The 25407-nt window shown below is 32.8% G+C and overlaps 3 protein-coding genes and 1 pseudogene across 4 annotated transcripts; 2 read left to right on the top strand and 2 right to left on the bottom strand.

Annotated features, from left to right (window-relative positions):
• The first annotated feature begins 1409 nt into the window (after positions 1–1409).
• On the top strand, positions 1410–3571 carry LOC114179623 (inositol oxygenase 4-like; annotated as a pseudogene). The gene is made up of 10 exons (XR_014994068.1): positions 1410–1634; positions 1752–1833; positions 1944–2146; positions 2215–2274; positions 2368–2420; positions 2508–2630; positions 2751–2820; positions 2909–2987; positions 3075–3156; positions 3244–3571. The product of XR_014994068.1 is annotated as an inositol oxygenase 4-like (transcript).
• A 3269-nt stretch (positions 3572–6840) lies between these two features.
• On the top strand, positions 6841–16724 carry LOC114177162 (uncharacterized). The gene is made up of 22 exons (XM_028062417.2): positions 6841–7931; positions 9161–9276; positions 9410–9618; positions 10065–10184; positions 10403–10531; positions 10623–10748; positions 10935–10987; positions 11071–11170; positions 11263–11380; positions 11497–11706; positions 11812–12142; positions 12721–12814; positions 13040–13148; positions 13317–13588; positions 13695–13822; positions 14014–14248; positions 14871–15059; positions 15146–15435; positions 15520–15700; positions 15772–16014; positions 16222–16307; positions 16435–16724. The coding sequence occupies exons 1-22, from the start codon at positions 7102–7104 to the stop codon at positions 16580–16582; spliced, it is 4317 nt and encodes a 1438-aa protein (XP_027918218.1). The 5' UTR covers positions 6841–7101; the 3' UTR covers positions 16583–16724.
• A 401-nt stretch (positions 16725–17125) lies between these two features.
• Positions 17126–18758, bottom strand: LOC114177163 (AP-4 complex subunit sigma-like). Its single transcript, XM_028062418.2, has 4 exons — positions 18569–18758; positions 18079–18165; positions 17826–17894; positions 17126–17701 (listed from the first exon to the last, which is right to left on the bottom strand). Exons 1-4 carry the CDS (start codon positions 18707–18709, stop codon positions 17567–17569), a joined length of 432 nt encoding a protein of 143 aa, XP_027918219.1. The 5' UTR covers positions 18710–18758; the 3' UTR covers positions 17126–17566.
• A 1525-nt stretch (positions 18759–20283) lies between these two features.
• LOC114177095 (ATP-dependent 6-phosphofructokinase 3-like) lies at positions 20284–23798 on the bottom strand. The gene is made up of 13 exons (XM_028062331.2): positions 23544–23798; positions 23339–23385; positions 23166–23205; positions 22613–22675; positions 22398–22535; positions 22053–22211; positions 21916–21969; positions 21749–21817; positions 21521–21650; positions 21156–21421; positions 21023–21071; positions 20754–20908; positions 20284–20673 (listed from the first exon to the last, which is right to left on the bottom strand). Exons 1-13 carry the CDS (start codon positions 23643–23645, stop codon positions 20521–20523), a joined length of 1425 nt encoding a protein of 474 aa, XP_027918132.1. The 5' UTR covers positions 23646–23798; the 3' UTR covers positions 20284–20520.
• Between the last annotated feature and the right edge of the window lie 1609 nt (positions 23799–25407).

Raw genomic sequence — 25407 nt, 5'->3', positions numbered from 1 at the left:
CCTTATAAGGTTGAATTTTATTTGTGATTGGATTAAACTTGACTTAATCCAAATAATATCTTACTTAAATGATTAATTTAGTACAAGTGATCTGTGACTCACTCTAAAATTCAATTTATGGTAATGTTATGGATAAATTATGTCATATATATGTTTTTATATACTTTGAATTAGTTTGAATAATTTATTATGACTTAATTTATTGACTTACTTTAAGTGTTATTGTGTTATTTTTTCTAAAACGGTTGATATCTAAAATTATATATTTTTTAACAAAAACTTAAATTTTGGCTCAATTAATCCAATCGAATCTCATTTAACCTAAAAGTAAATAAACTCAACTCAACCCAATCCAATATTTTTAATGGTTTGTGTAATGAGTTTCCTAATATTCAATCTAACATCTTTAACTCTAAAATTCATTTGTAATTAAGCATAACTAATTATGTAATATTTATGTACTCCGCGTTTATAGTTTATCTACAAAATTTTATCTTTTTAATTATGTATGGATTGAACCTTCTAAGTATTTCTTTTATATGTAAATAAATATATTCTTGTTGCTAATAAAAATATAAGTTAACCTAATTAAGTTTAATAGGATAGGATAAATTTTCTCTCCCTCCTTTTACATAATACTTATACAATAATTTAAATTATAAAAGTAATTAAAATATAAAAATAATTTATCGTTATTTAAATATAATTCCAAGGAAAAATGTTTGCATTATAATATTATTTATTTTTTTTTGAATTTTGTGTAATTTATTTATTATATATTTAAAAGGAGTAACTATATATGTAAATAAATAAAATTTTCTACAACTTTGTTAGTATTTATATATATATATATATATATCATAATTTTTAATTTAACATATATTATTTATATTGTATCTATAATTACTGTGACGTATAAATTTAAATTATATTATTTATTAAATTATAAATTAAATAATACAATTTTTAAGATCTTAATCATACCTTTAGGTTTTTATATAGATTTTTATAATATGAAAATAATTATATAAATAATATATGAATCTTTATAATTTAGTTAAGTTTATTTTTATTAATTTTAATATTTTGTGTTTCTCAAACACTAAATATAATTACAAATATGTTATGACGAAAATATCCTATTTTGTTATTTATCATACAACGAATCAAATCCTTAAAGCAGGGACAGGGGTATTCCGGTAACTCCGTTGCTTCATAAAGAATGACATTAATTGGCCAAAACAAATAACAATTTTTTATCTGTATTTGGAGCTTCCAATTCATTTTGACCTTATGATCACATTAATATTTCCGATACATGAAAACATATAAATACCCTACCTTTTTTTTTGTTTTGAAATAATATTATTTTCCCATCCATTTCTCTCTTCTTCTCAGTCAAGATCAAATGGCCATCCTCAATGACCAACCTGCACACGGTAATTAGCATCAATGTTTTTTGCTCATAGCTTTCGTTTTTGCACAAATTAATTTCTTATCGCTAACCTAATTAATATTTCTTATCCTCACATTGCATGCACTGGGTCACAACTTCAAGGGAATAACGTGTCAAAGAATGAGGCGAAAGATGGATTTATGGCTCCACCTATCAATTCATATGGCCACTCCTTCAGGTTTAATTTCATATGTTCATCTTCTAAATTAACTGCAGGTGTTTTGTTTTGTTTCCAATTTGAAGTATTAATCATATCTTTACATTTATTCTAGTCTTTCTCTTTTGAATGAAACAGAGATTATGACGTTGAAAGCGAAAGGAAGAAGAGCGTGGAGGAGTTTTATAGGTTGCAACACATAAACCCGACATATGACTTTGTAAGCAGAGGAATATGTTGAATTATTTTCACCAATAAAACTTTTCGATTCAAACGAAGGAATTAATGAAAATGGTGATTAAAATGATGATTATTGATATTTGGATCTAGGCCAAGAAAATGAGGGAAATATATGACACTGGACAAAGCTGAAATGGGTATATGGGAATGTTGTGAGATGCTGAATGAAGTGGTGGATGACAGCGATCCTGATTTGGACGAACCTCAAATTCAGCATTTGTTGCAATCTGCTGAGGCCATCAGAAAAGACTATCCCGATCAAGATTGGTTGCATTTGACCGCTCTCATTCATGGTACATAAACCCTATATCAATCAATTTCGATGCTATACCCTATCAATGATCTTGTTGCCATGTTTCAGATCTTGGAAAGATCCTTCTTCTTCCTCGTTTTGGTTCACTTCCTCAATGGGCCGTTGTTGGTAACAACCTTCTTCTTCTTGATTCCACTTTGTTTTGAAATTTGAATAATTGGGAATTTTGATTGAACAAGTTAATTACTGGAATATTTGCAGGAGATACGTTCCCCTTAGGCTGCGCCTTTGACGAATCAAATATTCATCATAAGGTAAACCGATTTCGTGTTATCAATTACGAAGCATTTTATTCTTAAATGAATATTGATAAACCCTAATTGCATTCTTGATGAATGCAGTATTTCAAGAACAACCCAGATTGCCAATGCCCTGCATATAGAACTAAGAATGGGATCTACACCGAAGGATGTGGGCTACACAACGTAATGATGTCATGGGGACACGATGAATATATGTATTTGGTAAGCTATACATAAACTTCACCACACATGTATATATATATATATATATATATATATATATATATATATATATGTAAAATTATATAATAACAATGCATGGTGGTGCATTGCAATGTACAGGTTGCTAAGAAAAATGGCAGCACTTTGCCATCTCCAGCATTGTTCATAATCAGATTTCACTCTTTCTATCGTAAGCAGTTTCGACACAGACCATATATATGTTGCTTTATCTCTGGCCAACAAACGTAAATGAGAACAACTTATAATTAATTTTGTAGCTCTGCACAGGGAAGGTGGATATACTCACTTGATGAATGAAGAAGATGTTGAGAATTTGAAATGGCTCAAAGTATTCAAGTACGTATCTATAGTTTTGAGTTGTTTGCATTGATCTATTTCACTGTCATATAATGTATATAATTTTGTACATTATTCATCATGCAGCAAATATGATCTGTATAGCAAGAGCAAAGTTCTAGTCGACGTGGAGAAAGTTAAGCCATACTATTTGTCACTGATCGAGAAAGTGGGAACTTTTATTTTATTCTGTCGATGTTGTTGTTTATATATTTGGGGTTCTTATTTTCTTTTAATTTGGCCACTTGCATTGCAGTATTTCCCTGCCAAACTTCGATGGTGATGGTGAACCATGTGAGATCAACGGCGATTCACTAAATGATGTTGAATGCGTCTTCGAATAATCAATCATAAATTTCATCATCCCTACCACTTAAAAGGATTATCGAATTCTGATATTTCATTTAATTAGAAAAAATCCTTTTACAATGCGATTGAGCGGTTAGTATTACTGTTGTCATAAATTTAAAGATATGAAGGATGAACTTTCTAATAGAATAGAGATTCAAAAATTGTTCTATCTATATATGTTGAAAACTTGTAATTGATGTACAGTGCTATAGATCTGTATATAGGATTTTCAATTATCACTATTTTTTATTTTTTTGAGCTTTTCTTTTCCAGTCTCCATCTCATTTTAAGCACAAAGTGAACTGTTCTCTTTCACTTAGGAGTGTGTGACTAATAAGTGAGTTATCCACGCCCCCAAATTGTCATTTTTAAAAAACCCTAAACAATCTTGTACGTGCGTTTATCCAAGACTAATTGAAAGATTGAACTATTAATAACTCAAAAAAAGAGAATCATTAATTTTATGATCCATTATTTCGTATTTTCCAATTGTTGAAATACGTCATTAGTCAAGACAACCTATTCACTAAATTTATTAAACTTAGTTTTAACAAAAATTTAAATCCTTTACATTATGTAGCTTTTTTCATAAAACTGACTCCAATAATATATATAATATATAGTAAGATAATTCAAATATTTTGATTATATATATATATATATATATATATGTATATGTGTGTGATTCATTTTGATATTAGGATGACAATGATTGATGTGTGAGGCCCGCAATAAAAAATCTAAATGAATTGAGTATTTTAATTTGTTTATTGGTCTGCTTAGGTTTGTCCTTCTTAATTCACAACACGTATAATGATGGATCAATCCGTATTGGTCCGCATAGTCCTGTTGACTTTTTAAATCTCTCTAAATTGGTGGCACGAACATAGTACATTGTGTGTTTTTTATAAGCAGTTATCTATTATAATTTTTTTTCTAGTCCATCCAAAAGTAATCTTATTGTTCGCATTTTTTTTGTTCTAATTGATCAAAGTCATTTTTATTTTCAACATAATTGTACTTAAAAATTATGAATTATAAAATTTGAATATTAATTATTTTAAAAAAATAGACTTATAGAATCTTTTATTTTTTATAATTTAATTAAATAATAATAAGGTTATTAAAATTAGTGAAAAAAATACAAAATAAATAATTTTACATTTGGGTCGCAGGCCGGCGCGTAAACCCATGGACCAAACGTTTTGTGAAGCGTGTCAGATAAATTAGTTCATATTTCTTATGTAGAATGGGTCAAAATAGGATAGTGATTGTTATTCCTATTTGATATGTTTTGGAAACAAATAATAAAAATATATGTAATTTGCAAATTAATTGATATTATTAAATCAAAATATATTTTTAAATAGCATTTATAAAATATATAGCAATAAAATTTCTTTAATTTCCTAATTTATAATAAAATCAACAACAATAAAAACCACTTCAAACTACAAAATTACTAATGCTTAAGTTTTGTTATGAATGTTTGTTGAGGTGTTATTAAACTATTCAATAATTAAGTTAACGAAACTTAATACACAAGAAAACACTTTTACAAAAAAAATTGCTTAGGAAATCAGTGTACATTATTAAATGCTTTTAGTTACTTAAATGTAAACTTTAAATATTGTAAATAAATATATTTATTTTTCTTTAACCCATGTTAGATATAAATTTGTTAAAGAGAAGTTTATGAATAAAAGGGCTTTAAAGATCACTTGTAAAAAACATGTAGATATGTTTTTTTTTTATAATAACATAAAATAATAAAATTATTATTACGAATGTAAATATATTATTCTTACGATAAATAGTAATTTTTATTATTTCGTAGGTAATTTTTTTATTATAAGTATATTTCAGTTTAAAAAAGTAATTAAATTATAAAAATGACCAAATAAGAAAAAAAATCACTTAAAAAGATATAAGTTAACTATTTTGATTTAAGAAACCGTTGTTTATTAAAAAGTAAAATTGAAAAACAATATGAAAACAAAAAGGGTGATAGAAGAAGAATTTTCAGTGCCCAATCCATGTGTGTGAAAGAAGACGTGAAACAATTTATGATGCCTTTCTTGGTTTTATTTGCCTTCCTTCAAGCAAATTATCTATCATAGTTTTCCCAATAATAGTATTATACTAATGTCAACATTTTTAAGTAAAATAATATTTTACTTATATACATATTGATCATGTCCAGAAGAAAAATTAATTTTTAAAATTGTAATTATTAAATATTGTTTTTATTGAGACATCGATGTATTTAATTTCACTTAATAGTTTTACCTTAAAGTGTTATAAGAAAGAAGTAGTAATAAATGTACCTTTGCGCCTTAGGTTCATAAACTCTTGTTTCTTTTGAATGAGATGAGTTTAATATTTATATGGATTAAAATGATTTATTTAAGAAATTAATTACATTTTAATTCCATTATAAATTTAAGTAATCATATTTTATAATTATTTTTAATTCATATTTTATTTTATTATATCAATTTTCCTTTTCAACAATTTGGTTTAAATTATTTTCATCAATCAAAGCACATATTTAACAAATCACTCAAATCTAAATTTAAATGAATTTTAATCAATTACATTTTAATTTAAAATAATTTAATCAAATAAATATAGTATTTTATTTTATTTAAACTAATTTATCAATCACATTATTTAAAATTAAGTTCATGAATTAAAACTTGTTTATTTTAAATAACAAGTCACATTTTATTTTAATATAACTTAATTTAATACGTTTCATTTCAAATTAACTAAAAGGTAAAATTATAAACTTTACAATTTTATCAATTAATTTTATTTATTTATTACACCAATCAAATTACTAATAAATTTTTATAAACTTTTACTTCAATTCTTTTCGCTTTCAACTTTTTTTTCCTTAATCTAATATAAACACTCCACTTTTCACTTTTATTTTTTCTCTCAAATTCATTCTTTTATATTTTTTCAAATACACCCTCAAAGTTCAAACAAATTCTAAATTCCTTTTTAATTAAAGTAATAAAATTATAATTATAATCATTAAAGTAATCTTTGAAATCATACGTTCTATATTATTATAGATAAAAAATATATATTAAAGCACTGTTATAGTTATCTTTGAAAAACATATTGATAAATAATCTTTTATATAAAAAAAATTAACGCCTAATATTTGGTGTAACTCCCTCTAACTATCACGTGTTATTACCAATTATGATAAGATAAGAATTTGATGTCTAAGAAACTTCTTTTCTGCAATGAAGTTTTGCGAAGTCAACCCTTGAATTGTGGAAGAAATCAAGAAGTGTTATGGGCTGGGCTGGGCTGGTGGTTTGACTGAGAGTGTGAGCCCAATTCGTTGGTAAGAAGAGTAGAGTGAAGTGAAAAGAGAAGAGAAAAGAAGAGAAAAGAAAAGAACAGAAGAAGAAGCGCACGTGCCGTACGTGCGTGTTGTTGCCCCCAGCGTATGTAGTTAGCAGCCACCTGTTGAGTTCAGACGCTGGCTCTTCGTCCCTTTCCGCATTACTCACTTCTCTTTTCCTACACTAACTTAACTTCCTCTGCTACATTTCCTTTATACCTTCTTTTTTGTTCCTCATTATAATAATAATATTATAATATTTTTTCTCACAGTTTTCTTCTTCACCGTTCTTCATTCCAATTCACCATTTCACCAAAACCCGAAACCCTATTCAATTATTCCCTTTGGAATCGATTTCAACACCTTATACCTCTCAGTGATGAGTTTGCCTCCTTTTTAATGGCTTACACTCTTCACAAACCTTTTTCACACCTAACCATCTTTTCAATACTCTTATACTTCACTTTATCTTTCGCTTCTCAGAACTCGCACCATGGATTCTCGATCCTCGATTCTGATTTCGACGCGCTATTCGGCGACTACACGCCTCCGGCGCCGCCGCCGCCGCCGCCGCTGCCTCATCCGCCCTCGCTCAGGTGCCAGGAGGGTCTCAACGGGACGGGCTCGCTCGCCACCACCTGCGATCTCAATTCGAGTCTGGTTTTCGATGGCGACGTGTACATAGAAGGGAACGGGAGTTTGAACATACTTCCCGGCGTGAATTTGAGTTGCCCCGTGTTGGGGTGCGCGATTTTGATTAACGTGAGTGGCGAATTTAGTTTGCAGAGTGGTGCTGTTATGGTTGCAGGGACGGTGATGGTGGTTTCGCGGAACGCGAGTTTGTTCAGCGGTTCGTTGATAAACGTGACTGGACTGGCCGGGGCGCCTCCGGCGCAGACGAGCGGGACGCCGTCGGGGACGCAGGGGGCGGGAGGAGGGCACGGCGGGAGGGGAGCCACGTGTGTTTCGGATAATACGAAGCTTCCGGATGATGTTTGGGGTGGGGATGCGTACTCGTGGTCGACGCTGGATAAGCCGTGGAGTTATGGGAGTAAGGGTGGGACGACTAGTAAGGAGGAGAAGTATGGAGGGGAAGGAGGGGGGAGAATTAAGCTTGAGGCTGTTGATTCCATTGATGTGTCTGGGGATCTCTTGGCAAATGGAGGAGATGGTGGGATCAAAGGTGGAGGAGGTTCCGGTGGCAGCATTTTTATTAAAGCTCATAGAATGTAATGTCTCGTGTCTGCCTTTCAATCTTGATTTTGCATTTTTAATTGGGTTTTATGATAACATCTCTGAAACGTTGGTCTTTAAGGAGCCGAATGACATTGTGATTTATATAGCCTACATTATCTAGTGGGATATGGTTTTGTTGTTGATGTTGTTGTTGTCGAAGTATTGTGCTTGGTAGTCAATATAGCCGTAAGTTATTAGGAATGATTGTTAGAGAGAAGGTTGAGGTTGCATGAAATTTAGAAGAATGGTAAGAATTTCAGTTTAGGAGGTTTGAGCATGCGTGAAGAAGATTCGTAAAATCTATCAATTTTGGGATCAAATACTGGGTATCATAATCGCTAAAGACATAGGAAGTTAGGAAAAACTATCATGAAGGATTTAGAGGTTAACGATTTAGTTATAGACATCATATGTGATAGAATGTTATGGTGTTGTTTGATCAGTGTATCTGATCTCAGCAAATGGTTTGGTTGTTGTTGTTGGTAGTCAGTGTCATTGTGACAACCAGTACGTGATCTCATTCTCGGAGTATGCTGTTGTAACCCTTATTTGTTTTTGCCGAAATACATGTAAATGAGATTGATGGAGTCTCTTTATTTTTTAATGTTTTTTATTTCTTGTTTTTTGTGCGGAATGCTAAAGAATGTCTTCAGAGTGGTGCAATTATAGTGGAGGTTGCATGAATGGTAGAAAAAATGGTAAAATTTCAGCTATTGGTTTGCACCCATGTGAAGATTTGTAGGATCCCCAAATTATGGGAATATTTTAATGCAGGTAGTGTAATCATAGAAGCAGAGGAGTCTAAGAAAAACATATAAAAGTATTAAAAAGTATCTAGGGACAATTATTTGTCTATACTCTCCAGGCGTGATTTATGATACAATGTTATGTTGTTGATTGATTTGTGTGGCACACACGTCTCACCTAATGGGAAAAGCCTTCTTGTTGTTGTTACCAATTGGTGTCCCTGTCGTTAGTACATGATCTCAGTATGCTGTGTTAGCTGTTGCATAGTTTTGCTGAAATATGTATTTATTGTTGTGGTGTGGAATGTTAAAGAATGTTTTCAAAGTGATTGCATGCAATTGAGTAGTTTTCGATATGCAAAAACTAACCAAACGTTTCACCCCTTTCATGAGCTTCAATTATTTTCTGTGCAATTTCAGGTTGCTTGATCTAAATAAAATAGTTTGTAACTATTCATGTCTTCTACCTAGTGCAGGACTGGAACTGGCACAATCAGTGCCACTGGAGGTGGTGGGTTTGCTGGGGGTGGAGGAGGACGAGTTTCAATTAATGTCTTCAGCAGACATGACAATACAAATTTCTTCATTCATGGTGTGCTATGATGATTACTGTTTTAGAAAGCAATACTCTTGTCCTAGTTCAATTTAGAAAAAACCCTCAATATTGTTTTGATTTAAGATAAATAAGTACATACATATGAAGCTTGTTCTGTATTCTTTTGCAGGAGGTATTAGTCTTGGGTGTTCCGACAACGCAGGTGCTGCTGGGACATATTATGATGCTGTTCCTCGGAGTCTTACCATTTGCAATTATAACTTTTCTACTCAAACTGATACTCTTCTGTTAGAGTTTCCTAAAGTACCTCTTTGGACAAATGTTTATGTCCAGAATCAGGCAAAAGCATTATTTCCTTTATATTGGAGTCGTGTTCAGGTGATTCAAATACCGATCTCATTGCCAAATGGAATAACTTACTCATATTAGGAAAAAGAATAAGAAAAGTTTCAGTGAGAAGAGTGACATAAATAAGATGAGAAAACTCTTTATAAACATATTCAGAAGAATATCTGGCCAATAATTAGTTACTGTTGGTAATTTATATATAGTTTAAGTTACTTGATTTTGGATGACTACGTATTGCCTTTTATTCTTGACCAATGTTTTTATGACTTCTCTGTTGGGTATATTTGAAATAATTACCGGAACTGATAGACAACAGACAAAGCAAATTTCAGATGTTTAGTTAATATTAGAACTTTATAAGGAAGTTAGATTGCTTCATTTGAGGAGCTGTTATTGGGTTTTTCTATGCCATCTTTTGCATAATAACATTTGAGAATTTGAAGGATATCCAAAATACCATTTTTATTTACTTGCAGGTTGGTGGACTTATTCGTTTGACTTTTGGTGCTGTTTTAAGCTTTGGGCTTGCTCATTATGGTTCCTCGGAGTTTGAGTTAATGGCAGAAGAGCTTCTGATGAGTGACTCTGTAGTCAAGGCAAGTAGAACTATAAGGCCTCTTTCTAAGAACTTCCGATATCGAGTTTACTATTCATTTCCCTGTTTTCCATTTTTTTTTTTCTTTCAAAAATCATATCTTACAAACTAAATCTAAAAGTTATTAGTTTAGTATTTATATGTATGGGATAGTTTATTTTTAGAGACTAATGATGTCATTCATGATCTTTTTACCTTTCTTTTTGTTTTTTAAATTAGATATATGGAGCTCTTCGTATGTCTGTCAAGATTCATCTGATGTTGAATTCCAAGATGTATATAGATGCCAATGGTGATCCAATTGTTGCAACATCCTTGCTTGAAGCTAGCAACTTAGTAGTTCTCAAGGTTGTCGTCCTATTCTATTTTGTCTCGTTTCCAGCTCAACTTTAATTTCCATTGCTTATTCTGAGTTGCAAAATCATGTGGCGTTTATCAGGAGTCATCTGTTATTCATTCTAATGCAAATTTGGGAGTTCATGGGCAAGGATATTTGAACTTGTCTGGAGCTGGAAACATGATTGAAGCGCAACATCTGGTTTTGTCATTGTTTTATAGTATAAATGTAAGTTAAGGTCTTTCGTTCTCATAGTATATTTGAACTTGTCTGGAGCTGGAAACTTGTATTGTTCCCTGTATATTTGTGAGTTGGGATTGTGAAATTTATAAAATTAATTTACTGACCCTCAATTGTGGAGCTGTATTATTATATCTGTGCTAATTCATTAACCATCATCTTTGAAACGAAAAGGTTGGACCTGGATCTGCTTTAAGAGGACCTTTAGAGGCTTCTGGTGATAATATGTAAGTTTATTCAGCACAACATAAGAAAGTTTCGGCATAAATTTCTGTATTAAATATTTTATTTTGTCACTGTTAAATGGCAGGGCTCCACAACTCTACTGTGAAGTTGAAAATTGTCCTGTGGAATTGCTGCATCCACCTGAAGATTGTAATGTGAATTCCTCACTGGCTTTCACACTTCAGGTTTTTCTTTAGTCCCCATAAAAACTGAAATCCTTATATTGGTCAGATCTCTTTGTAATATGGATAATAGTTGTTATGGGTTTCTACTGCAGATATGTCGGGTTGAAGATGTTTTTGTTGAAGGGATCATAACAGGTTCCGTTGTGCACTTTCACTGGGTTAGAAATGTAGATGTTTCTTATTCAGGAAAAATCAGTGTGTCTGGGCTAGGTACTGTCATTTCCTCTAAATACTTTGCTCCCTACTGAATTTCATACATCACTTGATAGCTTGCATTATGTTATGATGTCTTATTAAATTTTTATTGTTATTTCAACCATTTACAGGCTGTACTGGTGGATTAGGTAGGGGAAGGTATATTGGAAATGGAATTGGTGGTGGAGGTGGACATGGAGGATACGGTGGGGATGGATATTACAATGGAAATTTCATTGAAGGTGGCTCCACATATGGGGATGTTGATTTGCCATGTGAACTTGGCAGTGGCAGTGGAAATAATAGCTTAGCTGGGGCAACTGCGGGTGGTGGCATCATTGGTAAGATTGAATTAAAATTTAGTTATAACAGAAGAAATATTGTTGCTCAGCGTTTTTAGGTGAAGGAAAGGGTGATTTTGTCTAATTATTTATTTTCTTTGACAGTGATGGGTTCTCTGGAGCACTTATTGTCAAGTTTGACTTTGAATGGTGCTCTTAGAGCTGATGGAGAGAGCTTTGGAGATGACACAAGAGGGAAGGATGGGGGGACTACTTCAAGCATTGGTCCTGGTGGTGGTTCTGGTGGAACTGTTCTTTTGTTTGTTCAGACTTTGGTACTTGGTGAGTCTTCTATAGTCTCAGCTGCTGGTGGACAAGGTGGTCCTAGCGGTGGTGGGGGTGGAGGTGGTGGAAGAGTTCACTTTCATTGGTCTAATATTCCAGCTGGAGATGAATACGTTCCTTTAGCAAGTGGAAAGGGAAGCATTATTACTGGGTTGGTATTATAGCAAAGTATACTCAAATATACTGCTTTTTGTTTTAAGCGGCTGTGACTGAAGATTTGTTTGTTTGCCCTAGTTCATGGATTATTTGATTCTTAGAGTTAGAAGCTGGTTTATGATTATTGAATTGGTGTTGCAAATATCATTGCTGGGTGTAGTTTTTTTGGCTTATGTTGTTCGATAAATCCAATAGGCCTCTAACCAGAGTGATTTTCTAGTGTTACTCTATGTAGATAAATTAATGCATACTTGAATATGTTACCCGAAGGAGATACTGGGGTTTTTCTTTTTGGTAGGGGATGTGGCTGTAAATTTGAAATCAAAACATTACACGGTCGTCTGTTGTTGCTCCTTAAACTGAATTGCAAGGATTATGTGTTGTAATTTAGACTTTATGCTTTGACTCTCTCATAATTTACATAAATCGTCCAGCAGACCTGGACCATACCTTCCAACTTTTTTGGGTTTTGGATTGTTTTTAGCTAGTGTAAGTCATGGGCATGTGCATTCATGTGTACTTAAAGTTTCATCTTTCTGGACCCGTTTGGTTGAGTTTTTTTTCTCATTACAGAGGAGGATTTGGTGGAGGTCAGGGCCTTCCTGGAAAAAATGGATCTATCAGTGGAACTGCTTGTCCCAGAGGGCTTTATGGTATCTTTTGTGAGGTACATGAACAACCATCCTTTGCAATTTTCAGTAATTATTTGTGTAGTTGGAATCGGATAAAGGATTAGCTGGCTCGATACATGAACTTTAGTTCTTTCTGATTGTTTTCTGTTACATAATTTTATCAATAAATCTGTGAATTCCTGTTTCATTGTTGAAATGAAATTTTGAAGATCAACTTCTCAGTTGCTTGTCTTGGTTACCTGCATTTAACTGTATTTCAGGAATGCCCTGTTGGTACATATAAAAATGTCACTGGATCTGACAGGGCTCTTTGTCACGATTGTCCACCTCATGAGCTTCCGTATCGTGCCATTTATATTCCTGTTCGAGGTATCTTTAATAATATGTTGTTTTCACCACACCTGAATGGAAGAATAAAGGCCAAGTTATTTAAGAGTGTGCTTTTACTTAGAAGGTTTTCTAATAATCTCATTTTATTATGATAAAATTTATTGCATAAACTTCAATTGATTTGATTTCCCATTTCCTTTCCCAAAGGTGGTGTGGCAGAGACTCCCTGTCCATACAAGTGCTTATCTGATAGATATCACATGCCAAACTGTTATACAGCTTTTGAAGAGTTGGTATACACTTTTGGTGGGCCGTGGATTTTTGGTCTTCTATTGTTAGGCCTTCTTATCCTGCTTGCTATAGTTCTCAGTTTTGCACGAATGAAGTATGTAGCTGGGGATGATTTACCAGCCGTTACACCTGCTCGAAATGACACTCGATTGAATCACTCTTTTCCTTTTCTGGAATCACTGAATGAGGTTCGTAACCAACTTCTTCCTTGTGAATCTCATGGACACTCTCTACCTTTGGAACTCGGTTCAATGTTACAACCAAGTTTAACCTTGTGTTTCTGTCTTCTTTCAGATAATGGAAACAAACAGAAGTGAGGAATCTCAGAGTCATGTGCACCGGTTGTATTTCCAGGGTCCAAATACATTCAGTGAACCGTGGCATCTACCTCATTGTCCTCCAGAGCAAGTAAAAGATATTGTGTATGCCTCTGTTTCATTAAAATATAGCTGATCCCTATTTAATGTAAATGTATTTAGTATTTTAGTTTTGAACACCCCCTGCAAGAGGCTTTAGTTCATGATATTGTTAGGACAAATGGAGATTTCTGGGTTCCTATCAGATATGCATTAAAGTTCAGCTTTTTAAATATTAAGTATATCACTTATTGCAGATATGAAGATGCCTTCAATAGATTTGTGGATGACATCAATAGTTTAGCTACTTATCACTGGTGGGAAGGGTCTATTTATAGTATCCTTTGCATCATTGCATATCCCCTTGCTTGGTCATGGCTTCAGAGGTGTCGTAGAAATAAATTACAGAAACTTCGAGAATTTGTTCGATCAGAATATGATCACGCATGCTTGCGTTCTTGCCGTTCTCGAGCACTCTATGAAGGGCTGAAGGTACTTCGTATTTAATTTTATGAATTTTGTTCCTTACCTTAATTGGGGCTCTGGTCCTGGCATAGTAAGTTTATGTTGCAGCGCATTCATTGTTACCCTGCTGAACTTAATGTGCAATATGTTCATATAATTTAAAATATCTGTAAGCTAAACATGTTTCCTTTATAATACCTTAGTTGACCTGGTGATAGAACTGGATCAGTGTTTATAAACAGAAGCCATTTGTCCCTGGATCTGTATCAAAGAGATACGAGATCAGGGATGAGGGGAATATGGATATGCTATATTACAAAACTCTTGGAGCCTTCTAGGTGTTCAAATCTTCGAGAGACCAGAATTTTGTCTACCAAATTCCAGTCCAAAACCGAAGCACTCCTCACCATCATTTCCCTCCTACTAATTATACTGTTCAACTTATGGTTCCAATTAACTATGTCGATGCATGTTTTCGGGGGTATCTAAAACTTGTTTTTTTATTTTTTATGGACGTTTTTGCTTGTTGATTTTAACATGTTTGATTCTTCAGTTGTTTTTACCTTGTTCTCTCTCTGTCAAATGCAGGGATTTTTATTTATTAAAAATTAGAATCTGTCAATGGTTAGTTACTCTGTCATTTTTACAGGTAGCTGCAACATCTGATCTGATGCTGGCATATCTGGACTTCTTTCTTGGCGGGGATGAGAAAAGACCTGATCTGCCTCCTCGTCTTTATCAAAGATTTCCCATGTCTATCATTTTTGGAGGAGATGGAAGTTACACGAGTCCTTTCTCTCTTGTTAGTGATAATATTCTCACTAGCATCATGAGTCAGGTTTGCTCAACTTAGAACTTAGCCTTTTTTGTGAAATCCTGAGTGTTTATTTTGTTGGCTGATTATTATGTTTTTCTGCTCCCTAGGCTGTTCCACCAACTATATGGTATCGATTAGTTGCCGGTCTTAATGCCCAATTACGCTTGGTTCGCCGTGGACATCTAAAAATAACTTTTGGCCCTGTTATCAGCTGGCTTGATATATTTGCTAACCCTAAGTTGGCTACATATGGGGTACGTGTTGATCTTGCATGGTTTCAGCCTACAGCATCGGGATATTGCCAATTTGGAATCGTCGTATATGCTACCGAGAATGAAAGCATGTCCTCATCTTGCGAAGGTTATGATGATTCAAGAATAACTGAGAAGCAAACATGGTAATGCTATAACTTATTATTTATCTTGTTGATAATTTTATGAAACCTAAAATTACTTTCTAAGAAATGCTTTGTTATGTGCAGTTTACTTTCAAGTCCCAGAAACCCAGTGCATCACATGACAAGCAATGAACACCTGATGATGCCTAGAAGGATGTCTGGTGGCATATTGCATGCTAAAAGCCTAAGAACGCTTAAAGAGAAGAAAACTGTATACTATCCGTTTGCTTTTATTATTTATAATACAAAGCCCTTAGGTCATCAGGTATTAAAATATTTCCCTTGTCAACTGCATGTTATCCCCTCGGACGATTTCTAACTCTGGTTTTATTGCAGGATCTAGTTGGTCTCGTTATCTCTATACTTCTGCTGGGAGATTTTATCTTAGTATTGCTCACCTTACTTCAGATGTACTCACTTTCGCTGTTGAGCTTCTTCTTAGTTTTATTTGTCCTCCCTCTTGGTGTCCTATTTCCATTTCCATCTGGAATCAGTGCTTTGTTTAGTCAGGGACCTAAGCGATCAGCTGGGCTTGCTCGACTCTATGCTTTGTGGAATCTAATGTCCTTAGTCAACGTTGTAAGTTGTGCTAAACTGTACCTGTTTCTAACTAGTTTTTACGTGACACAGTAGTTCGCAGTGTTGAATTGTTTAGTTTACCTGGATTCTAAGAGTGTACTACATAGTTTTCGTTGTATTTCAATTTCATTTTTCAAAGTGGTGTCAAATAGGCTCTCAAGTATTTGTTTAGATCTTTGACAATAAATTGGGGTCTCTTTGAAACAGGTAGTTGCTTTCTTTTGTGGATTTATACATTATACAATTCATTCACATAACAAGCTTTCTACCTTTCAATCCTGGAGTTTTAGCATGTAAGTAGTTGTTAGTTTTTTCCATTAACAATAATTTTAGCAGATAAAGAAAATTGATGCCACAGATTTGTTTTCTGTCACTATTTGACAACCTTTTTCATATATGTGTTATGCTGGGCCATTTCAGGGATGAAAGTGAATGGTGGATTCTTCCTTCTGGTCTGGCCCTCTGTAAAATTATTCAAGCGCGCCTTGTTGATTGTCATGTGGCCAACCAGGAAATACAAGATCCCTCATTGTATAGTAGTGACACTAACGTATTCTGGAATTCTTGAAAGTTTTACTATTTTGCTTTCTTTTTGTATTTATTAAAGTGTAAAGCTTAAATGGGTGGGAGCAGTCACTAAGTGACACTGTAAATTTTATAAACGTTAGTAAAAGATTCAGTAAAATGTGTCCTATGGAATGGGTTGATTATAGTGTGTTTGATGATCAGTTAGTATAGTTATACAATTGAGAAGAATTCAAGGCTTCAGTCCTTCTGTAAGGGTTGGCGAGTCTGTCAAAATATGCATCTGACATATATCGACTGAAATTTCTTGATCTCTGTTATCTCATTTTAGTCGTCCATTCAACAACTGGCAGTTTATTAGGAGAAGAGGAGATGATGAGAAACAAGGAAACATAATCTCAGGATACAGCAAAAGGAAACATCCATCCACATCGAAGACGTTTTTCTAAGATAAGATTTATCATGTTTCTTGATTTTTAATAAATTTTATTACACATGCACATTGTTATGATAAAATTACATGAACAGATTGTAAAAAGAAGTCTGGGTGCTTTAGACGTCACATAGAGATGTATAGTAATTGAGGCAAACCAATTACTTGGAAAAAAATTTGTTCGAAGTTGATTTATTTATGGAAACGAATAAAAATTCCAGCTTGAATTTATCTTGTATAAGGATATGAAGCTTAAACTGTAAAGACAATCTTAGGCATTACTAGAGATAGACAAGTAACATGAAAACAATTCCATCCGACTTTCGGTTAGCAAGTAAGCAACTTCTGAATTTCAGAGTATTGATTACACCAAGTATCATTCAAGTCTTTTTACTCTTTCAGAACATGATCAATAGTCAATTCATTACAATCAAGGAGGGAGAAAACTAAAATGAAAAAAAAAAACTTTGCTGTTTTTATAGATAAAGAAATTTGGAGATTTACTATTGTAATTCACTTTATTGTACGCTTAAAATAATTGCAAAAGAACGAATATTAATATAAAAATTACCAGGAGTGCTTCTTTTGTTTCTCTTATGAATTTTTATCCAGCAGTTGAATTGGACTCAGGATACTTGTTTTGTTTGTCTCCACAACGCAGCCATTCATGACCATTTCCTCCAACATAAAATGAACCTTTTCTAAATGAAACATAATATCTAGCTCACACTGCAGATTTAAGTGCAGACAAGAAATGTGGAAACTAAGATCAGGAAATGGAAGGAAGAAAATACATATGGAAAGTGTGGCAGGGAGTGAAAAAACGTAAATCTCCAATCCCAGTGGTACTTACCACATTGCCAAAGTGTCGATCCATTGTTTCGACCAAAAGATGTATAAACTCCAAAATTGCAAGCTCGTTCTGCAAAAATCATTCACAGAAGGTACAATGTAGAAGCAGGTTTTCAGATGATATCATATTGATGTACCAAAATTGTTATACGTTGTAACTTTGTCGAAGCCACGAGCACTCGTAAGAAAGCACTTCTTTAAACCTTGTTTAAATCAATTCAGAAAGGAAAATACTATTCTATAATTTGATTTACCTCTTCATTATCGACTCCAACCAGGAAAAACAAAGATGCATAGCGTCTATACACAATTTTATAGTTGCGATGCTCAACAAATGAACACTGTCCATAACGAAAATGCATCCATCAGCTACAACAACTATGTAATTCAATTATGTACATGAAAAATGTAAGAAAGTAAAAGTACAGTCATAGTGACAGTAACACATAATAACCCATAAACCTAAATATAATTGTAACTATTTCTCAATATAAAATCTTTATATTAATAAATCAAAAAAAGTAAGCTAAACCACCATTGAATGTAACTAATCAGAATAAATAATACATACATACAGTATTGCAAACATGATTTGTTGTTAATTGACATCCATTACATTGGCAATCGAAGCAATTGAATCCTAAAAACTAAGAAAATTGTAACAGGAATTGTCATTTTGTTAAATTACATGTGATCTTAAAATGCATGAAAACGCAGAAAAGAGAGAAGGAAAGAAGAAGGTACCTGGTAATCACTACGGGCGAGGCATTTCCGAACAATTTCGCCTTCAAGTGCTCGCCTTTCTTCGAGAGTGAGGTACTCATAATACTGTGCAAGACGAGTCTGTCCTTGCTTGTTCACCATTAACACGAATCTGATTCCCATTCCAACGATCCTTCACAAACGCACTCACCTAATGCATTAATCTTTCTCTTTTTTCTTCTCACAAAATATTAATCTATTGGAGAAATTTAATCGACAAACTAATTTCATTTTCGAGGATTTTCTATTTTTGCAATTTTTATTTTAATATAAAAGTTTTATGATTTTCACATTCTCATCACTATTTTATTTAGTTGTTTGTATAAATATATATTTCTGATATAAAAAAATTAAAATTTATTTATTCTCGTAAACTTATTCAAAAACTTGAATTTTGATTTTTATGTCATATAAAACTATATATTAATCTTATGACTCACTATATCTGAAGCTACTCAATGAAAGTTACTCTATAAAAATTCACATGTAATATTTTATAAAAACTATTGAATCTTCTACTTCAAATGCTATATCAATAGTGGGTAAAGAAACTTAACAACTAATAGATAATTTATTTTCCTTAATCAAAATCTTGAGTTATAATTGCAGATATAATAAAAGCTTTTCAGAATTAGCTTGACATTTATACTTCAAATAGGAATATTTCTAAAGAAACATCGTAACTAAATTGAAGAAAGTTGACTTTTTTTTTTCAACACATTATGATGAAGAAAAAATAAATAAAGAATTAATAAATTATAGGAGTTAGTTTGAATCTATGCAACGAAACAATTGTTTTAATGTTAAGAATTCGGTCAACTAACGTAAAATCGAACTTTGACTCGGTTAAACGTGGCATGTTGAAGTTACCACTTGTCTAATTGAGGAATATAAATCCTCTTAATAAGCCTATTTTCTCTACCTTGACTACAACAGCATCCTTCTTAAACTATCAATCTTCGACTTTTGTAGCAAAGACAAAGGTAATGTAAACAAAACTCAATCTTGAAAGTCACGATGATGATGATGATGATTCTAGTTGAACTATGACATGCATTCATTCAATTCTTGTGGAAATTGATTTTGGTAATTTACTTGACAAAGGGGTTCAATACTTGTTATCAGTTTACACGGTTTCTAATATCTGCTTTTAATCTCTCATAATTAAAAGTGATTATTTTCATCTGCTAATTTAGAAATAAACTACTTTTAGTCCACATCGGCGACCTAAACAATTACAAAACAAAGACCATTGAGTTATTTTTCCAAAGTGAATAGAAAAATATTAAACCTTCTAAGTTTCTCTTTTCAACCCGTTTACCCAATACTACCAGTGGATAGATTCACCGCATCTTCAACGGTTCAACGTTCAAGCATTCAACGCACGCGTATATGAACTATTGTGAAAATAACCACCACATTGTTCGTTGAGACAAGGATATAAATTCAATCATATAAAGTTCGTTGAAATTTCTACACAAATGCCAAGATAATAAAATAAATCCAATAAATTGGTGTGATGATTTGACATTTTGCACTCATTAGCTCAAGAAATAATTCGTGTAATGGGTAATTTGTATTCGATTTTAATTATATGTGGAAAGTAATCAAGTTAACTGTAATTAGAGTACCGCGAGCTAATTTTAAACAAGTTTTTGAGTAACCTAATTAGATACATGATAAGAAGAAGAAAGAGATAATGAAATATATACTAATTACAATGCATAATAAAAGAATAATACAATGAATATATTCAAGGTTTCTTCCAGGGCCATCTTTTGGACATGGAAGAGGAAAAAGAAAACTGAAATATGTACTACTACTTACAATGCAGGATATGAAACATGAAACGAATATAGTAACATGATGTACATAGCAGGTGAAAAATGTTGTTGACTTCTTTCTGAGTCAAATGGTTATTTGAACGAATGCTCTTACTGCTGCTGCTGCTCCCCGTTTGGTTCATCTCCCGTCTTTTCTTCAGCGTTATTCTTGGAAACCGTAAAGCTGGGTTGATTTGTTGAAGACAAAACCCTTGCCCACATTCTATCAGTTATCACTACTTTGTTCTGGCCCTCGATGATTCTCTGCATTTGCAACTTAATTCTCCTTAGCATAACTTCAAAACTTCATTATGTTTTAACAAATTAATCATATCTAAACTCACATAAAAGGGTATGTACGTTTGCCTTCCATTCACAAGCCCACTGGTAAAGCCAGTGTAACCGGCCATGGCTCCATGAACAGCACTTTGAGCAAGAAGAGTGCAGTACACGTTGTCAGAAGCATTGCTTGGAACAGCTCGGATCATATACGTTGGATCTGCCACACAGTAAAACATTGTGCAATGTTTGGTTTTATTTCCTCCTTTTAGTATCCATACATAAATATTCTTGCATAAACATGTTTAGCTATTTAGTTTTTATGTTCGCAAACCTATATATTTCAGATTTATGTGCATTGTCTTCAGCCTGGAAAAATGTTCCTGCAAGATCAAAGATTCAACATGCTTAACATAACGCAGTCAATAGTCACATTTGAGACATCCAGCGTACAGAACAATCGACACCTTTATCTTTTGGGATATCCATAGCCCGACATCTTGGAGAAGTTTGTTGCCGGAAGCATCCTGCTTCTGCATGGATTGCATGCTCTCAGAAACAAGTTCCTGTCCTGCACCTTCAGCAATCACAATAACCATGTGGCCATTTTCTTTCAGTCTTTTCTCTACATACTCAAAAAGTCCACCTGGACCTTCAAGGTGAAAGGGTGACTCTGGAATCAAGCAACAGTCCACATCCCTACTGGCCAGAGTAGCATACATTGCAATAAACCCTGCACCATGAATCCACAATAAAGCATACATAATTACAACATCAAGAAAAGAACTTAACATGGTATGTTATATCCTGTGTCATTCTACAAGACTCTTACCGCTATACCGGCCCATCAGTTTCACAACACCAATGCCATTTTCACCACTTTCAGCCTCAACATGTGCTGCATTTATAGCACGTTGAGCCTCCTCAACAGCTGTGTCAAAGCCGAAGGACCTATCAATAACCTATTGAGCAAGAGACAACATAAAACCGCATTACAAGTTAATGATGCTAATGGATTCTGAGCAATAACTGCAAGAGTTGTATCCACCAAGAGATGTACCGGGATGTCATTATCTATGGTTTTCGGGATTCCTACTACTGCAACTTTGAGATGTCGCCTTCTAATTTCCTGCGCGGGCGTTGTTAATAAATTGCTCAGAATGTCAAATGTCAAATATCAACATTCAATAGTGTAATATCCTCATCATTCAAGTTGTATATATATACCTCAAAAATCCTGTCTGCACCCCTCTGAGTACCATCTCCTCCAATTATGTAAACCTGAAATTGCTCGAGATATTAGACTGATATTACTACATTCAAAGTGAAGTTACATGTTGTAATAGAGAGAATGAGGCACATACCTGATTAATTCCCCGATCTTGAATACTGTCAACTATCTTAGTGGTGTCATGTCCACCTCTTGATGAACCAAGGATAGTTCCCCCACGCTTGTGTATGTCATTCACGTTTTTAGGAGTTAGAGCTATAGTATTGTGAGCATAGAAACCCTTGTATCCTCCCTTCAAATCACAGTATCTTTCAGTTAACGAGACTAATACAAATCAAACGATTAGAATTATTGTAAATTTGTTCTATCAGAATTCAGAAGTGCGTTTGAATTTTGCATTCGTTGCCTTTCTAATCAACAGAAGAAAATGAGTTTGTATGAAAAATCATTAAAACCATTAGTAATAGGGTCCACTTACATTGATTCCCAAAATTTTCTTGACACCATACATGTGATACAGTGCACATACTAGTTCCCTAATCACGGTGTTTAGGCCAGGACATAGACCACCACATGTCACAATTGCAGCCTGAACATCATCTGCGTCGAAATACACCTGGATATCCACCATCATACGGTCATAAATACAAAAATGGTACCTCCAAAGATAAAGCCACACACACCAAAACATACATTTTGACGAGGTCCTGCACGCCGAAAATGTACCCCTCTTGGACTATCTTTATTAGCAATTATCTGTGATGAACATACACAGAAAAATGCATAAAGTAATGCAATAGTGGTTAAATTGTAACAAGCAACTCGTACCAGAACCTATCCGAAACTCTCGTGTTCCAAGTCAATTTAAACCAGTCCAACCGTCATCCCATGATGTCCATTACTAGCTTGGAGAAAACGTGAATTAGTGATGACATGCGTTTTATACTCTTTCACAAGGTGGTTGCTCTTTTTTTTTTTTTTTTTCCTTTCAATAACTAAGATCCGATGACGTTTCGTATTCGGAGAAATCGTGAATTATCGAGATATACGAGTACGACATAGTTTAATTTATTATTATTATTGCAAGAATCCCGAGACAATGTAAATTCAGATTTCAATAACACGTATTATGTTCAAATCAGAGCCCCTTTGGTTAATGCATGATAAAATAATCCAAAAAAGTCCTTCAGAGAGAAGGAAAATTCACCGGAAAAAACAATATATAAATAACATAATAAAATCTAACCTTCTGCGGAACACTATCATCGACGTGAACGAAATACTGTCTGAGGAGTGGCAAGTAAATTAAAATGGTGAGACAAAAAATAAGCCTAAACAAGCATAATTAAAAGAAAAAAGCAAAAGAATAAGTAGAAGAAAGAAGAGATAAACGCATATTTCCATAGATATGAAACTTACTTGACAACTGAGTAAGCAGGATTGATCTGCAAAGGATTAGTATATGTCTGCGAGAGAGTTACACAAAAATGATACATTAATTGAGTAATTAAGTAGAAAAAGTTACAGAGAGATGAAGAGAAAGAGAAAAAGACTATGCGGTGGAGAAGAAGCAGTTTTTGAGAGGGCGTATGAGAAAGGTAAAAAGTGGAGAACGACGACGTACTGGAATGTCAGGGATGTAATCAGCCAAATGTGGAACATCTTCGAGGACATAACCTGCGGTGCCTCTAACGATCTTAGGCTTTGAATTGGGCGAGGAACCCATGATGTTGTTGTTGTAACGTGAGAGTGTCGAAAAGAGGTTGTGGTATTGTGATTGAGGAAAGAAAAATGAAGCGTGGAATTAAGGTGTAACGAGTGGAACAGAGAAAGGTGTTGTTGTTTATTTATAGTAGAGGGTGTGGAAGGAACGAGTGATGATAATGAAACAGAAATACAAAAAATAAGGAATGAATATAGAGAGTGGCTTGCAAAAGGGGTAACCCGAAAGTTAGGGTAGGTTTTGGTTTAGCAAGTTGTGATTTCACGGTTGAAAAGGAAAAAGAGAAAATCAGAGTGAAACAGGTGGCACCAGATGCTTTCCAAAGTCTACGCTTTGACGCAGAGATGGAAATAGGAGAGTCCACCACCATCATCTTTCGGACAAGTTGCCACCAACCCTTCCTATTTATTCAACTAAATTGCACACACTAACTTTTCCTCACAATGCCTCTCAAATAAACTTCATTACACTAACTTATTTTATATAGATTCTATTTGAGTTCTAATTTATTTTACAGATAGACATGATTTAAAATTAAATCAAATATTATTATAAAATATGTTTAAAATGTTAAATAAATTTAATAAAATTTGATTAAAAAAATTAAATTTACGTATTTTAAAAAATTAAAAATTAAATTTATTTAAAATTTTAAAACAGATTAATTTTAAAATTTATTAAAAATTAAAAGACAAAAAATATATTTAATGCTTCGTGAACTTACATTTTTACATCCTTTTCTATTGCAGAAATGAAAAAAATGCTTCTATGATATACTTTTTAAATGAAATGATTAGAAATAATTAATGTAAAAATAGAAATTAGAATTAAGTAAAATTTTACGGAATCTAGAGAGATTTCAATCTAACTAGTCTACTACTATACAGGAGGGACTAGATCCTGAACCAATTTTTTTTTTTTTTTTTCATTTTCCCGCCGGTTTCTTTGCGGGGTTTTCTAAATTTAATCTAATAGTATAAAAATAGAAAGTTTAGAAAGGAAATATATTTAATTGATTAATTTTTAAGTTTACCAAATCTTTTAAAAATATAATAGTATATATAAATACTACTAAAATTATATTTAATGCATTTCTTTTAGAATTTTAGAGATTATTATAAATTTTAAAAATATTATAAATTATTTTTAAAATTCGAAAATATTTTGACTTGAAGAATTATATTTAAAAAATGTATAAAATATAATAATTATTAATAATTTATGATTATTTTCAAATTATATTAACGTGAAATTAATAAAAATATTTAAAGAATTAAATGTCATAATTTATAAATATTAGTATGTAATTCAAACTTACTAATATCATTAGAAATGTTATAAAGTATATCGTGAATAATAATATAAATTAATATTTATTTTAATATACATGTAAAACAACAAGATTTTTTTTCTCTTTAACAGTGGTAAGGGCAGGTGGGTTCAACTAAATCCCTGTATGAAAATTTTTTGTCACATTTTCATTGTTGTCTTTTCTAAATAATAATCTCTTGTCTCGTCTTCATCATATCGAGTATGGAATAGTAAATATATTTGTATCCATTTTCTTACTTTTTTTTTTATATTAATAACCCTTATAATACATTATGTAAATAAAATGACTCAAAGAGAAAATAAAATAAAATAACAATAATTAGAATTTATAATTAAATTTATGATGAATGTTGATAAAAATATTTATGACAATTAATTATTATATTATAGTAAATGAGATATTTTTAATTAAAATTACACGTATGAAAAAGAG

The sequence above is a fragment of the Vigna unguiculata genome, chromosome 3 (assembly GCF_037176805.1).
Source record: "Vigna unguiculata cultivar grain cowpea cultivar isolate G323 ecotype 2 chromosome 3, ASM3717680v1, whole genome shotgun sequence".
In the NCBI taxonomy this organism is placed as follows: Eukaryota; Viridiplantae; Streptophyta; class Magnoliopsida; order Fabales; family Fabaceae; genus Vigna; species Vigna unguiculata.
The sequence above is the reverse complement of the archived record's forward strand: the minus strand, read 5'-3'. Positions and strand labels throughout refer to the sequence as shown.